This window comes from Sitophilus oryzae, unplaced genomic scaffold, assembly GCF_002938485.1.
Source record: "Sitophilus oryzae breed Bouriz unplaced genomic scaffold, Soryzae_2.0 scaffold_1389_pilon_pilon, whole genome shotgun sequence".
NCBI lineage: Eukaryota > Metazoa > Arthropoda > Insecta > Coleoptera > Curculionidae > Sitophilus > Sitophilus oryzae.
In genome coordinates, this window is record NW_022146047.1 from 630,103 (window position 1) to 646,622 (window position 16,520).

At 31.2% G+C, this 16,520-nt stretch overlaps 1 protein-coding gene across 7 annotated transcripts in view; it reads left to right on the forward strand.

The window, feature by feature from the left end:
* LOC115875498 (beta-alanine transporter) overlaps positions 1–16,520 on the forward strand; it is a 934,216-nt gene that overhangs the window by 562,788 nt on the left and 354,908 nt on the right. For all 7 annotated transcript variants that reach the window (XR_004049013.1, XR_004049014.1, XM_030890970.1 and 4 more), the window contains one exon: positions 10,966–11,144. Coding sequence is in view for 5 of the 7 variants with exons in the window: in XM_030890970.1 (XP_030746830.1) it covers positions 10,966–11,144 (179 nt within the window). In the remaining 2 variants the exon portion in view is untranslated. The remainder of the gene's footprint in view (positions 1–10,965; positions 11,145–16,520) is intronic.

Consider the following 16,520-nt stretch of genomic DNA (forward strand, 5'->3'; position numbering starts at 1 on the left):
ATTGTGGGAGGCAATTTTGATAAAAGTACCGTGCTGTTTGCTTGACCAACTAACTTATTGAAACAAGCGTATCTTTGCTCACCAAGGCTCAATTCAGATGATTGAAGTTTGTGTAGTTTCAGTATAAACGTCTCTCCAGCTTTTTCAATTTCTTCAGGTGTTGACTTTGCGTTGTTAAAAATATCGACTATACTATCAAGGTCTTTTTCTTTATTAAATATTTGTACGTGTTGTTGTTTTCCTTTTCCAAAAAATTCTGATGTTGTGTCACGCCCGCTAATAGCGTGAATAAATAAAATTAATTTTTTTAAATTACGTATAATACTGGATGATTGCAAGTCTCTCGAACTATACATTCGTTGTTTTACATTAAATATGGCTTCTTTCAGAAAAAGAATGTCTTTTTCATCGGCGGAAAGTGCTGCTAATAAAACAACAAGATCGACATCTTGTCCAACGACTAGAACTTTTTTCTCAGATATTTTGATGGCAGTACGAATAATTTGAACATCAGCAAATAAGATTGTGTAAAAAGATGCAGTTGCATTAAAGCCGGCATGAAATGTACAACTATGTGCGGAACCTGTCGTGGGCAAAGTTGTTGGAATACTGAGCATATTCTAGAAAATATAGACGATGACAATATGTAGATGAAAGTATGAATGTTAGTTTAGTGGAATAGGCAATGTTTTTGTTTATCTTATACAGTATTATATCTGTTGCGTGTATATTTAGCACGTTAAAATACCTTGGGAGTCTATAATTTGAAAGGCGACCTATATTTTTTTTGTACTCCATTTTTCAAACGGTTATTGCTCGAAATGCATTGGATAAATATAAATAATGAATAGAACCTTTTTTGTAGCAAATTTTATAAGGAATATTTTTGACAAGAATAAAATTCGAGAAAATCCACCGCAGTGCGTATTGGGGGTGGTTTTAGGGGGTGAAGCTCACACTTTACAGATAGGAACTAGTTTGATTTTAAAAAGTCTCCTTTTAGTACGTATAACCTTAACATATCAAAACTTTATAATTTTTTTTCTACTAAATATGCTAATATCAACGTACTAAGAGTGCATTCTGGAAATAAAAAATATACAGAAAGAGATGAAACAATGAAGTCCAGGTGATACCTGACTATTGCAGACCATGTGCAGTCCAAGCAGCACAAAATAAAGTGGTCAAAAGCTCAGGTTGTCTTCAAGGAACTTCATTGGTAGAAGAGTAAATTTAGAAGAATTTTAACAATCCAATTTCCACAATCGGGCAACTACATATAAAACGTATTAATGCTGACGCCCTTAGTGAACCACAATAAGAGTGGTTCACACTTGATAAAGGTCAATGATCTAACCTAAACTTTGTGGATGTTAAATTAAATAACAGTGGACTGTGAATGTTCGAAATTCGTTTTGTATGGATATTGTAATAGGTAGAAAATTAAACTAATATATGTCTTTAAAATAGATGCAATTTTAAATAATGAATACATCGTTTAAAAGAAAAAATTAAGCTACTAACAGGAATTTACAGAAAAACATATTTTAGGAATGTATAATACAAACAAGCTATATTGGTGATATTGTTTGGATAAATTTGACTTACCATATATAACAATAAGTGCCTTAAAATACGAATGCGTGCATAAAATATCAGGTATTTTCATGTGTTTTCCGTAGTTTCATGCTGAATGCAATACTGGATTATTTGTGAATAACTCGAACAATTTGTTACAATTTTGCGCGTAGCTATGCATATTAATACAACTTTACGTGCTTTACATCTCTATATTTTATAATAGAAATAAGCATAAAATATATCTTCAAAATATGTACAAATAAAAACTAATATAATTTAGGTTGGAGAAATTTGAAAGCTATAACAATAGGCTAGTTTTATTTACATGCTGGCGATTCTAACATGGTTAGCATGCTCGGAATATAAAATATTCTGTTTTTGCGCCTTATGGTATACCGGGTGCGTCTCAAAACTGGCTCACCTCTATAATATTTTTATATTTTCAGATAAAAAACGATTTTGTATGTCAAGTATATGACATAAATTAGGATTGATTAACGTATTCAATTCTTTTTGGTCACTTCTTGTTTCACCGGAAATTACTACAAATTTGGATCGGCTAGGGCTCATATTTTCGAAACCATGCGAATTTTTTCGCATGCGGTCTAATTCGAATGAAAAAAGTCGTGCACGAACCAATATGCGTATTTTTGAAGACCCTTCGGAAATGTTTCCGTATACGAGTATCATTTGCGTTGGCAACATCGCAAATTCGCATATTTGTTAATGGCAATGGTTAATGGTCATTTCGATCGATATAAAACGAAGAAGAATTTTTGACATTTAGTATTTAACTTTATATACCATAACCTACTTTTGTTGTTTAATAACGAATTATTTTTGTATTTTGTGGTTGGTTATTTATTGAGTTTGTGTAGATCTTGTTAAATTATATTTTCTGCACTTAAATTTCAAACGGCTAAGAACAATCATGGTTTTGATGGGCGTGTACAGAGAGAATATAATAACTAGAGGGCTGTAGGTCTATCAACTCCAACGCAACTGGCTTCGTCAGACGATATAACTTTCGTAATTGAGTATCCGAATATTCTTCCAGCGGATTAAGAAAGGGATGAAGCTCTCTATCTCTACGATTTGCCACTATTTCCGGTTCTTCGAGGGCATCAATAACATTCCTTTCAATTAAATAATCCAATCCGCCCATTTCAAAAACTTGTCTTTCAATAAAAAAAAGTAGGAAAATCCACTGCCATAATCGAATCCACAAATTATTTGCAAACTAAACTAGTGAAAGGTTAAGTAAAAGGAAAACAAACAGAGTTTTTAGAATGTACAAAAAACAAAAACAACTTCAAAATTGGAAACAATGCGCAGAATCAAGTAAAATCGCGTGCGAAATGTGACATTCGGTTGGTGGATACCCACTCGAGTAAACGTATACGAACTAAATCGTGTACGAACCGTTCGAAAGTGAATCAAAAATACGGTACGTCAATTTTCATGCGAATTTCGTTGTATTTCGCATACGAATGGCATTCGAATGAATTCGAAAATCCGTCCCCAGGACAAGGCATGAAAATCATTGGACGATGTACAGGGTATCCGTGAGAGGAGAAACGATATTCTCTCGACGTTTTTCGTAAAAAATTAGACGACGCGTCCCATCAATAAAAATTCGACAAATTTGCAAGTAGCCAATAAAATGAGTGGGCGGAGCGATTTGCGGTGGCGTACTCGTCAAGTCGACTTATAAAATATATTGCTGTTAATTTAAATGTTTTTTTGTCCGCATTCCTTTCATTGATACAGATCCAGTAGACGTACTTTACATGTCATCATTGACAAAAAATTAATATATTAACTAGAAACTTATAATGATTAAAATGATAAATTTAGGAACTTTTTTTGAATCAACTATAATTTTTTCTAAAAAGAATTATAAAGAAACAGATTCTGTTGAACCTTTGGCACAAAAACATTTTAAATTTATGATTTCATTCTAATAACTATCTTGTCAACATGTTCAATTTTTGTCAATGATGACATTAATTGTTACGATTCCAAATATCTCCAGTACCATTACTCGTGACGATTATTACCAAGAGATCTTTTTTTGTAACAAAACACAAAAATGTATATTTTTTTACACCGTAGTTTTCTACGTAGGTCTGGACGAAGAAAACTTATTACTCTTGAAACTTGTTAAAAAATATATAAGTGGCGCCTCCTACAAGTAGGAATCATATTGAACAGTTAAAATTAACTCACAGAATAAGAAATTTTTCATGCTAAGTATTTTTAAGAAAACCGTTTATATATCATTTGTGTACAACTTTTATTAGTGTTTAACATCTTAAATCTACATTTTTAATGTAATATAATCTTAAAAAACAGTTCCCTATTACAATAATCTAAGACTAACCTTAAAAATGAACAATAAAATTTATTTCCTAGTGTCAAAGATAAAACACTAAACATTTTTATTTTAAGTTGTATAAGCAAAACAAATTGTTCCAATGCAAATTTTTTAAATTAGATTTAAAGTGCACAGGTCATGTTTTATCCATTAAAAAATAGAAAGCAATTTTGTCAACCACTTCATCTAAGTAGGTCATGAATTCCCTGATGACGAATGCATTGATGTGCGGCACGTGTCTAGGAATTTACCAAAACTAAATGCATTTAGAGGCCATTGAAATATATAAATTTAATGTTAAATAAATAAACATTACCTATATGCATGTATGAGCGTTTTCAAATGAGTTTAATATTCATTATTTCCTGTTGATATAAAGAATAATTTATTTGTATTAAAACATTTCAACATTACCGTAAAAATAATAGATTATAATAAGCTTCAATACCTCTTTTCATTATTTCGTGTTTTACATTAGTTAATTATTTAAAATACCGGGTGCGTCTCAAAAGTGGCTCACCCCTATAACTTTTTTTATTTTTTCAGATAAAAAGTCGAGATTTGGTATATTCATATCTAACATAAATTAGGATTGATTGACGTATTCAGTAGATTTCGGTCACTTCCTGTTTCACCGGAAATGACTACTACTTTTGATTTTTAAATGGCACTTTCGGTATTTTATTATTTTATTCGATAGAAAATTACACTTTGAATAGAATGACACATCATATGTCAACTTTTGACAATTTTGATTATGGTTTATTTGAAATTGCAACATTGAATCATAACGACAATGTGACTCAAAATACCAAGCGTGTGGTACCAAATTATACGTAAAAAAAAACTTTTTCCAAATGTGCTAATTAGCCACCCTCGTTCCATTTAAAAAAATGAGATATGATTAAAAGTACGATTTGGGCATCTTTTACTCAGCCAGGACAAGACACTAAAAACAAATGACGATCAAATCTATTTTTCCAGGGCTCCTTGAATTAAAGTTTTTAACACAACCACGGCACTCTAGATTGAAATTCAAATTATTATAGAACTTATTAAAATTCAATTTTGTTATAAGCGAAAATGTCAAAAGTTGACATACTATGTGTCATTCTATTCAGAGTGCCATTTTTTATCGAATAATATAAAGTGAAAAAAGAAAGAGCATATATAATATATTTTTGAAATCAGAAGAAAATATGCTATCCAATACACTTCTAACTCATTTATAAACTATACTATATTTTTACTGCCTTTTTTATATCTATCTACATTTTTTTGATACGCCTTAAAACTTAACTAAAAATATTACAAAATCCAAAAACAATACAGTTATAGTCAGTAAAAAGTGGGACAAAACAAAATGAAAGCGCTGTATAACAATGAATAAAAAAATATATAAATGGTGAATCCTACACAGCCAAGTTATGAAAAAATATATATATGGGTATTTTAAAATTTATGTGACAAGTGGTGCATAAAAATCTCATTTTCACTTCTGGCTGTGATGTATCCAATTTATTCAGATCTCCCGCTGATTTGGCCTGGTTTATTCGTCGATAATTTTCCCGATTTCCAAGGATACGGAACAAGGTCGTCGTGTTATTACCAACGACAAATAATCACGGCGTTTTTGAATACGTTCGCTTTTATTTACTCATAATCTCAATTGTCGTAAACAATGTTCTGTTTACGAATAACGATAGCGATGTCTGCGCGGTCTGTTTTCGATGCAAATATGGCGCACAATACGAAGGCTCATGTTGGATAATTTATGTTATTTTTACCTTTAGTAATTACGTGTTTATCGAAATGTTTATTTGCTTAATGAATGTTGCATATGATTCACAATACTAGATTATTTGTGGATTTAAATTATGGAAATTAACCTTAGTCAAGCTAAATCCAGTTGGATTGTTATATTTGCATATAAATTAACTGCCATTTTTTAAATACTTTTCTAAAATTGTTAATAATTTTTAAAGTAAAACTTCTTTACGCGCTTTGGGAGTAAAGATTTAAGGCCATGTGTCATATGCAGCTAAGGAAATCACTATAATAAACTTGATGTGTACCAATATCGTCTGGTTGTGTGCTAGGAAGTAAATTTTCATGCATATTTTTATCGATCAGTTGTAGCATCTGAATAATGGTCTAGGTAAAGCATCCAGCTCATTTGCCAGCTCAGAATTAGAATTTAGAGTTAGTAACTCGTATTTTCATTCATTTACATTGTCGTATTTATTTCAAACCAATAATCAACGAGAATATTCGTATAATTTAATAAAATTACTGTAAATCACTATAAATAATGAATAATAAAAAATAACATTTAAACAAAAATTAACCACAGATCACACAAAACAAATTGTTGGTTAGTAGTAGTGGTAGAGATGTTAGTTAAATTAATTAATGGTTTAAGTTTATTTCTGATTGATGCCCTCTAACGGACAAACAAAGCAAAGGTAAATTGTGTCCAATGAACTTATTTTGATTACAAAAATATGTAGTAGTTCTATATCCACGGAATATTGGTACACCCTGTATAATTACAGAATCATTATACTGTTTCGTTAAATTATACCTAGAGATGCTTTGCCTCACCTTTTATTTGATGATTTATAGATTTTTATCTAAAAATCATCAAATTTTGTTTAGTAATTGCCAAATATTAGGTGGACTTTTTTAGTTTTTGTCTTGTAAACCCATCTGAAAATTTAGCCAAACTCACAAATTATCATTCAATGTCACCATCCGAACATACCCTTTACATATTCACCCACCGGGAAAATAAGTAGAAAAAAAATCACTGCCTCCTGGACTATTATGCTTGGATATTGTACCTAACTTTTTATCAAATTATGATAAATGTTCTGTGTGCTGGAACGTATAAAGAACGTAATTCGTGAAATTTACAATAAAAATTATAACATAGCCTTCCACAAGTTAGCCAAACTAGTAGTAAATGATACAATTTAACTTTTTGGAAACAGCTTTATCGAAAAAGAGTATAAAAAGGAACCTTCTAATTTAGTGCGGCATAAAATAATGGTAGAACAAAGGGAGTACACAATGCTGACGTAGTAATCGCGAACAAAATGCCCTGTATTTTAAAACATAATTAAAGCGACTTCAGCGAACGCCCTTTAAAATGTAAAATAGCTTTGTTAGATAGATTAAAGATTACTAATCAGACAGTTGATGAATGGACTGCATTTTTACGTATTTTTATAAATTTTATATTGTATTGAGTAGTTTTATATCTAGAGGTTATTGGGACACATTGTATATTCGTTAATAATAAATAAGTGACAATCTAGTATTTTTATCTTTCTGTCTACCTTAATTAATTCTCTGGTGTTTTCAGTATATTACTCATCAGTAGAAATACTCTGACTCTGGAATAATTTCATATTTAATGTAGAGTAATTCAATAGATAAGACATTGCTGTAGCACGCATTTTGCATCGTGTTTATCGCTTAAGACGATAATCACGTCTATATCCTACTCATTACGCTAATAACCATTACGAAATACATGCATTGGGTTCTTGTAACTACATCGAATTATTTCACCGTAAAATTGGGCTAAAACCCGATGTACGTTTATTATCGAATTACTTCCGCTATATATCGAGTTTTCCAGATTCAGTGTGGCCTTGGCATTAAAGTTTATTTCTTGGAATACCGTTGCTTCCGATTGTTTAATTTATTTACAGCATCATTATTACAGGAGGTGTTAAAAGTGATAATAAATAAGCTAACTAAATAAAACAAAATAAGTCAAATTAGTTGTTAATAACATTTAATTGTAAGTTGCTCAGTTACTAATTATATTTTCATAAAAAAATTATACAGGGTGAGTTTCCTACAATATTCTATATGGGTATCTCGGAAACTACTGGAGATAGAGAGTCGGTTAAATGGGGAAAGAATTGTATTACGCTTTTTATGAAGTCATGGTCCATTTAAATTTTAAATGGTTTCCATTTAAAAAAAATATGTTTGTGTCATACGTCAGAAATGACAGGCTTTAGAAAAAAACGGAAGACACACTCTCATTAAGGATGTGATTATCTACAACTTTATCTGAAAACTTTTTGTCTAAAATAGATTATAATGGAATTAGGGACAATTTTTGAAATAGCCGAAATTTGTTTTTTTTCGAAATATCTAGTAAGCCATGCATAGCATGCCAACTTTTTCAAAAATCTGAAAGGCGCATGTTTATGACCCCACAAAACTGCAATTCTTTCCCCATTTAACCGACTCTCTATCTCCAGAGTAGTTTCCGAGATACCCATAGAGAACATCATAGGAAACTCACCCTGTATACTTATATATAATTTTATATTTCTTTCAGATAAAAAATTGAGATTTGGTATATTAGTATATGACATAAATTAGAACTGATTGCCGTATTCAGTTCTTTTTGGCTACTTCCTGTTTCACCGGAAATGACTACAACTTTTTATTTTTAAATGGCATCCTCAGTATTTTTTTTACTTTATTCAATAGAAAATGACACTCTGATTATATTAATCATATGTCAACTTTATACATATGGGAGGGGGTTAAAAATTTAAAAAAATCGTAACTCCAAAATTACATTAGCTAGCGAAACGCGCGGTTTTCAATTTAAGATTAGGAATAATATTTACAACAAAATTTGTAATAACATCAAAATCAGTCAAAGTCGCAGTTTTTGAGATATTCCGTGTTTCCGTAGTCCGTTTTTGAGAAAATCCGTGTGGACAACTCAAACCAAACCAAACTCCAAACTCCAATCGGATGCGACTCCAGGTGGCGGATAGGGGAAATAACCGCGGACCAAAATTGGAAAAATTCGTTTACTCTGAAACTAAAAAAACTGCCTTCCAACTTCTTATTAACATATTTTAGTATGGGCGGCTATACGTGCATCCCGGCGCCAATTTTTTTTAAATACATCTTAATGTGCGCTAGCGTTAAATTTGATACTTGATCTATTCGACAACAGCGTGAGACGGCCGGCAGCCGGGTTGCGGTCAATTACACAAACCAGTTCGGGCGACTTATAGTTTTAGTGTTTCATTATACTACATATTCCGGCACAAAGATTAGGATTAGGCCTATAGAGGAAACCACTTAAAAAAAGTGCGCTGAGTGCTCTACCGCCAGGTGGTGTAGAAACGGACACAAGAAAAACATAAATTTGTACTGGCAAATTATTCAAATTTACATAGAATCAGTTTCTCATATTAAATGAACCACTAGAAAATATATGGGGTCAAGTTTCGTTTAGCCGAAATCTGTTAAAAAAGAAAAAACAATTTTTTTGTCATTTAGGTACCTCAGGCAGTATATTACTGAAAAAATTTTGCCGCGGAAACGCGTCACCATTTTTTGAATGCGGTTTAAAAGTAACGAAATGACATACATGAAAAATTAATGTTATTTCATATTTTAGACGTCTTTGTAAATACCACAGGTAAATACTAATACGAAAATAAAATTCCGCGGAAATGCGCTGTTGCCATTTTTTTGAATATGGTTCACAAGTAACGAAATGAGATATATAAAAAACTAATATTATTTTATATTGTAGACTTATTTTTAAGCACCGATACAAAAATGAAAATCCGCGGAAATGCCTTGTTTCACCACTATGCAGTGATCTTCTTCCCGACCTTTGACACAGATCAATGAATATTATCTATTCTTATCAACTTAATATCGCTATGGTCAACAAATGCGAAAATTTAAAAACAATTGTCAATAAAGCATAAAAACGACAACTAAACCAAACCAACTAAAACCAAACCGAAAGTATGCAAAATAGTTGAGAATACTATGGAAAACTTAATATTGAAGATTTTCCATTACACCGCCCTTATGATAGATTTCCGCGGAAATAGTTATATAGAAAAGTTATAGCAAATTATTAATCAAACAAAAATATGTAGTTTTTATCTTCCTATCACATTTCGGCACTTCTAAACCCGGAAAAATCAATGAAAATTATTGTGATAAAAATATATTTTCGAATAAAAATTAGATCACATTGTTATATTAAATGTTTTTACGTCATTCTATAATGAAAAAAACTATTAAAAACACCGTAAAGTTTTAAATTTTAGTTAATAATAGAAAAATTAAAAATTCGAGTTTACTCAAAAGCAAAGAATTTCCGCGGCAAAAATCAAATTATGTAGTGCTAGTTTTCTTGTATAGAATCATCCTATAAACCCATATTCTATATAACTGATTTCGGCTAAACGAAACTTGAGCCAATATATGCTTTGTATTTAAGCGCCTGTATCTCGTTAACCTGTTCATGCACGAAATCGGTGAATAGGAACTTTTTGTAGAGAATTTAAATAGATTTCTTTTTGGTCTCTTTCAAATTTTCTGTAAAGTGCACCCAGACCGAGTTATTAAAAAAAACATAAAAATGTCATAATTTTACAGGATTTTCCAATATTGCGGCCAAATCCGGGATCGATAGACCGTGCAAATTTAGTAGAGTATTCAACAAAGGAAAACAAAGAAAATAAGTGTTATTGCAGCTTGCCTCTAATTATTTCCACCTAAAACCACTTGTCGACTGGTCTAAAAGTATTATATTTTGCGATGTGATTGACAATATAAAAAGGTCATTTTAACACCTAAGCACAAAAGTACCAAAATATATTATTAAACTGACATAAAGTGTCAAATTCAATGAAAGTAACCATAGAGTTTCTCGATATAGAATTACCGAGGGGTGTCTCACTATTGGAATTACATGTACATTTTCTTGGCAGTCGTTGGCAGTCATTGGTAGTCCTGCGGCAGTCGCCAAAAATTTTTTTGTGGCATTTGAAAAAAATAGCATGGTCTATTCGGAGTAAAAATGACATTTTATGCCCCCAGGTTTGTATGTCAAACGTACAAATTAAACGTACAGCCTCGCCATAAAAAGTGGCATTTTTACTTCTAATAAAACAATATAATATTGTCATATCATCAAGTAATTTTATTTCTAGATTACACGACGACCCTGACCCTGTACTGTGTGGGAAAAATGGGAATCTCGTCCGCTTTTGTGGTGCTGCCCTTGATGGCCTCCGAACTCTATCCGACCGTGGTCAGGGGCCTGGGCATGTCCTTGAGCTCGGTCGTTGGCATGCTGGGACCTATATTCATCCCCCTGGTCAATTATCTGGTGAGTTAAAAAAGGGTTAAAGGTTAAAGGGTGTGTAATATTGTTAAATAAATACAAGATTCTTGTGGAGTGAAATTAAAATGTGGGTATCTTATATTTACAGATTTATATTTTAATTTAGTTTAATGGAATGAAATGATTTAATTTTATCATATATTCTGTTCCCGTGGTGTCACTACGTTCTTTTTTGTACATTTTATATAGACGTGTGCATCATGCCATTCAAAATTATGATTTCAAAATGATGCCAAACATTAAAAAATAATTCATGATGAATGAATTATTTTTTAATGTTTGGCATCGTATTTACGGTGTTTTATGAACAAAATATTTTTTTTTTTGGAGTTGTGACTATCTATTATTGATGTTTAAACATAAATATTATAAAAAATATATTTTAAAACATGTAGCTTATAAATGTCGGAGGAAAACGGTCTCAGATAAAAAAGACACATATGTTTTTTTACATAAAGCAGTTTTTACATTAATTATTTTGATTTATGTGAAATTATTGATGTATATCGATATAAATTATTGAGTAAAGATCCGGCTATACGTTAAAGTTCTAGGGAAAGGTGTACATGATTTAATTACGTCTCGTGATGCTTTATTTGTTTATTTATTAACAAGTCGTCATAATTTTCCCTATAGCTTGAAAAAATTTAAGTGCAAGTTAGAAATACTTGCATTTTTGGAAAAAATAAGTGGAATTGAATTGGTGTTCGACAGTGGTCGCGCTATTAGAACTTTGAATTCAAAAATCGATATCTCAAAATCTGTTAGAAATAATCGATTGTAGTTTTTTCAAAAATATTTCTGCTATATTTTCTTCGCAGACAGTATGTGAAAATCTTTATAAATAAAAAAGTTACACGATTGCTGAAAATTGTTATGCACTAAAACTAAATGTGTTGTTTGAAATCTATGAACGGAAAAAACAACCTGATCGAATTTTTCTTATTTAAACATATTGTAAAAGATCCGATCTTCAAAATAAATAAAAAAGTTTTAATATCTAAAGTAGTCCTTAAGTTACGGCGTGTTATGTGTTAAAAAGTTTCGTTGTTAAATTATCGCAATTACTGACGTTTTCTCGTTATAAAAAAATATACACCCTAACGATATCCTTATAATTCCATTTCACATGCTCAGAAACATATCTAATGAATTTATCTAGTTATCTTTTCGGACAAAAAGTTTTTCAAAAATAATAGGTTTGCAATCGTGATTTTACTTTAGTTGATAGGGAAAGGCGTACCGGCAACGCCGCACACTGGTTCGCTCTTATGGACGTACGTGGCCAAAACCTGTATTTTATTATATCAGTGAAAATGAATGTATCAGTTAATATTTTTTAGTAAATCTATAAATATTTAGGCGTTTGGAGTTGCCTAACATATAAAAAAAGTTCTTTATCATTAGGCGTTTTCAATGATGATGGTTCATTAGAATTTAAAAGTGTTATTTATTTACCAATAATTACAAGGGTATTACTTTATAAAGGTATTTAACAAAAATTGAAAAAAAAAACAGATTGAAGAATGGTTAGAACATAACCGGTATATAGTTCATAAGCTAATAAATAGATAGATACAGAGTGGCCTATTAGTGTGAGAAAGTCCAATATCATCGTTGTAGACGAAAATATGAAAAAAAGTATTATATAGATATTTGCATGGTTTATAACAGTGCATATCCTAAAAATATTTTGTTATATACAGGGTATCAAAAAAAGTAATGATAAAGCGTTGTCTTTTTTAAATCACAGCTCCCATTTTTCTGTACATAATTCGATTCAGCATAAAATTGTGCATATAGGACACTATTTTTATTTGGAAAACTATGCGGTGTTGCCATGCTATTTCTTCTTTATTAAAATTTTGGTTAATAATAGTAGGTACCTACATATATCCGAAAATTGGTTAAAACCTGAAGTTAATTTATATTTGTTAATATCTAGTACTATACTATGTTAATACCCTGAACTTTACCAATATTTTCTTAACACCAAAGAAACGAGAATAAATTTGTGAAGAAAAACTCACATTAATGTGTGCCGGTTATTTTTTTATGGCGTGGCTAACAATGTAATATTTAAAATACTCTATTTCAATTTTTTAAATGCACATTTCTTAGCCATGCAACATTTATATAAAACTTTTGTTTACGAAGACAATTTATGCTGAATAGCAGATATTAGCAGCTAATTTGACATGGTTCTTAAAAAAGACATTATGAAGTTTCATTTAAGTTAAAAACAATCACTTAGTTCAGCTTCGATATCCTTGATTTAGTTATGTATAAAAATATATTTCAAAGTACAATATATTTTGATATTTTGAAATGGTTAGTATTATTTTTTTTTTCATTTTATTTATCAAAACTGATATTATATAAGGAAAGTATACGTGCAGTATAGTCTAATTATAATATGCACTATTTTATATTATTTTGAAAACACTAAGCGAGTAATTTATTCATTGTCGATACAAAAATAGTTAAATGCTTTTTTAGACTATTGTATATAAAATGTTATTACATAGGTGCTCTAAAGTGCATTTTTCCAAAATATATTTTTATAACAAACCTTTCATGTTTTTAAATATAGATTATAAAATATTTGATCATATATGATCAAAATAATTTTTTTCGATATATTGAGTTTTGGCCAAATTTTTATAAGGGAGGGAACTACTGTGCGCCGCAACAGCACACCGTCACATTTCTCTCACTCCGACTTAATAAGATTCCTATGCGATTTACTCCCACACATGTAAATACCGACCCAAAAGTAACAGTTGCCAGCACGGTATATTATAGTGTGTGGTCGTAGGTAAAATATAGTAAGTAATTTGTATTCTATAATACATATTATATGACACTACATTATGCACTCATGGAATGCAGCACTCGTCGCGTCGCTACGAGCCTTGTGCGCAATTATTCATTCGTGTGTAATGTGCATTTTACAGTAGTCATTGAATAGTATACTTTTATACATGACTTCCTCTAAAATAAGATGGAAAACTTATTCATGTTTAAATTTACGTGGGATTTCTTATGTTCAAATGCCATTAAAAGTTGCATATTGGCTTCTTTTATCCCAATTAGAATTTTTAAGGAAAAAATACATAAAAGCAGCAAGCTTATTGCAATGGAATATTTCATTTATCAGATATAAAAGCGCAGTGAGCTTAAAAGCAAATTGTGTCCTTTGATGTTTTTAACTTATGGCAGAAATAGATGCGCCAAGTGATACAATTAGTGTATAGAATAAAAGGTTCAAACGAACGTCAATAGAAAAATGCTTAAGGTACATTCAGGCTGAGAGCGTCGAACGTCGGGCCGCGTTTGCTTCGCGTCCGCGTAGCGTCGAAATGGAATCAATCCATTTAACTTAAATTAGACCGTTCAGGCACACAGCGTCGCGTTTGGCCTTGCGCTAGCGTCCGCTGAGCGTCGGGCGTCGAGTTCAATCTGAATAGTTTTTCGGCGAGTTTTATAGTGTTCGGTGGTTCGAAATCATCCAAGTCCAGGCAAGACATGCACTTTGGAACGCAAACTTGTTACAATATAGGAATATAAACTTAGTGTATAGAATAAAAGGTTCAAACGAACGTCAATAGAAAAATGCTTAAGGTACATTCAGGCTGAGTGCGTCGCGTCGCGTCCGCTTAGCGTCAAAACGGAATCAATTCACTTAAATTAGAGCGTTCAGGCAGACAGCGTCGCGTTTGGCGTTGCGCTGGCGTCCGCTGAGCGTCGCACAGTGGATCGAGGTATAGGGATATAGCGGTCATAAATAGAAAAAAATACTTTAATAAGTAATTTGTAGCCCAGCTGCTTTATTTATGGCGAAAAGAAAAATATCTATAGGTTTTTCTATAATTTTAATTGAATTTTAGCAAAACGCCGGTCTAATTATGACTGCAAAAATTATTTTTTTTGTAAAGCGTGTCACTTAATAATATCGGTAAAGGTACACACCTGTAGATTTACCGTTATCGCTTAGTAATGATTTCTGGTGAACTCCAAAAAATGTTTTTCTAACATTAACAGCCCCACGCCCCCTCCTTTAAAGGGTGAATGTGGGGGATGGATTTTGGGAAATGTTTGAATTGGGTGAGGAAGTGAAAGGTGAAAGAGATAAGTTTATAAATTCTTTAAAAATCACTTCTTGTTCCCCCGTGAAAAAATATAATAACAAGATACTATTATATGCAGACGAAGAAGTGTTTATAATTTAATTATTTTTGTAAAAAAGTTTTATTTTGTAAAGTGATTTCCATATTTAAGAGAAACTTTAAACAGTACTAAAATAAACCTGAAGTACCTATAAAATTAAAAAAATATATATTTGACAAAACAAAAAAAACTAAACCACCATTAAAACTCTGAACGTAAAAGTAGTAAATAATATTTATGTAAGAAAGCATATTCTCAACCAACTCAGTAATATGGTCTATAAAAGGAGTTTTTTGGCTTCATCATCCAGCTCTAAACATTCATTTTCTTCCACATATGCCGAAATGCAGCCAAATAAGGGTCAGAGGATATCAGGTGACAATTAAAAACATCTTGATTTGTGGCATACCGTGAATATTTTCGACTATTGTCTTTTCTGAAAAAACGTAACTTAAAATTGGGTTGCGGTCTATTGAGAAACACGGACTACTTCAAATAGATATATCGCATGAATAGGCAGAATTCGGCAGACCATATTTTGTTTATAAACAAATACATTCCTCAAACAATATTTTTTGTGATAAGAGGAAACGTCGATCCGCGTCGATACTATTTTTTGGTATTTTGAAAACTATGAAAATATGGATAAAAACGACGTTTAAAAAAATGAAAAATTAATACATAATAATAATTTCAGAACTTTCTTAGTAATAGTCCAAAAGTAGAGAAAACCTTTTCTTTAAAATATTTAAAATATTAATCATCTCGGGTTTTTTAAAGCCTCCAGGAATATTTAGATTCTTATTTGCTATCACTAAGCGAAAAAGACCATTAAATGTGATGGGTTTAAGAGAAAAAAAAACATGGTTACAAATTTTATTAAAAATATTTGTTGTTTTTTTTAAGCCAATGCTATTACTATTCAAAAATTTTAACAATGTGTCATATAGTTAAATTTTTCCAAAATCACTTATGGCCGCTCTTTAACATGCAAGAGCCACTGTGCGTCGGGCGTTGAGTTCAATCTGAATTGTTTTTCGGCGAGATTTGTAGCGTTCGGTGGTTCGAAATCATTCAAGTCTAGGCAAGACATGCACTTTGGAACGCAAATTTGTTACAATATAGAAATTTAACGTGCGTAATCGGCTATTTAAAGAAATTATATCTACTTTTATTCTAAATTTTTGAAAT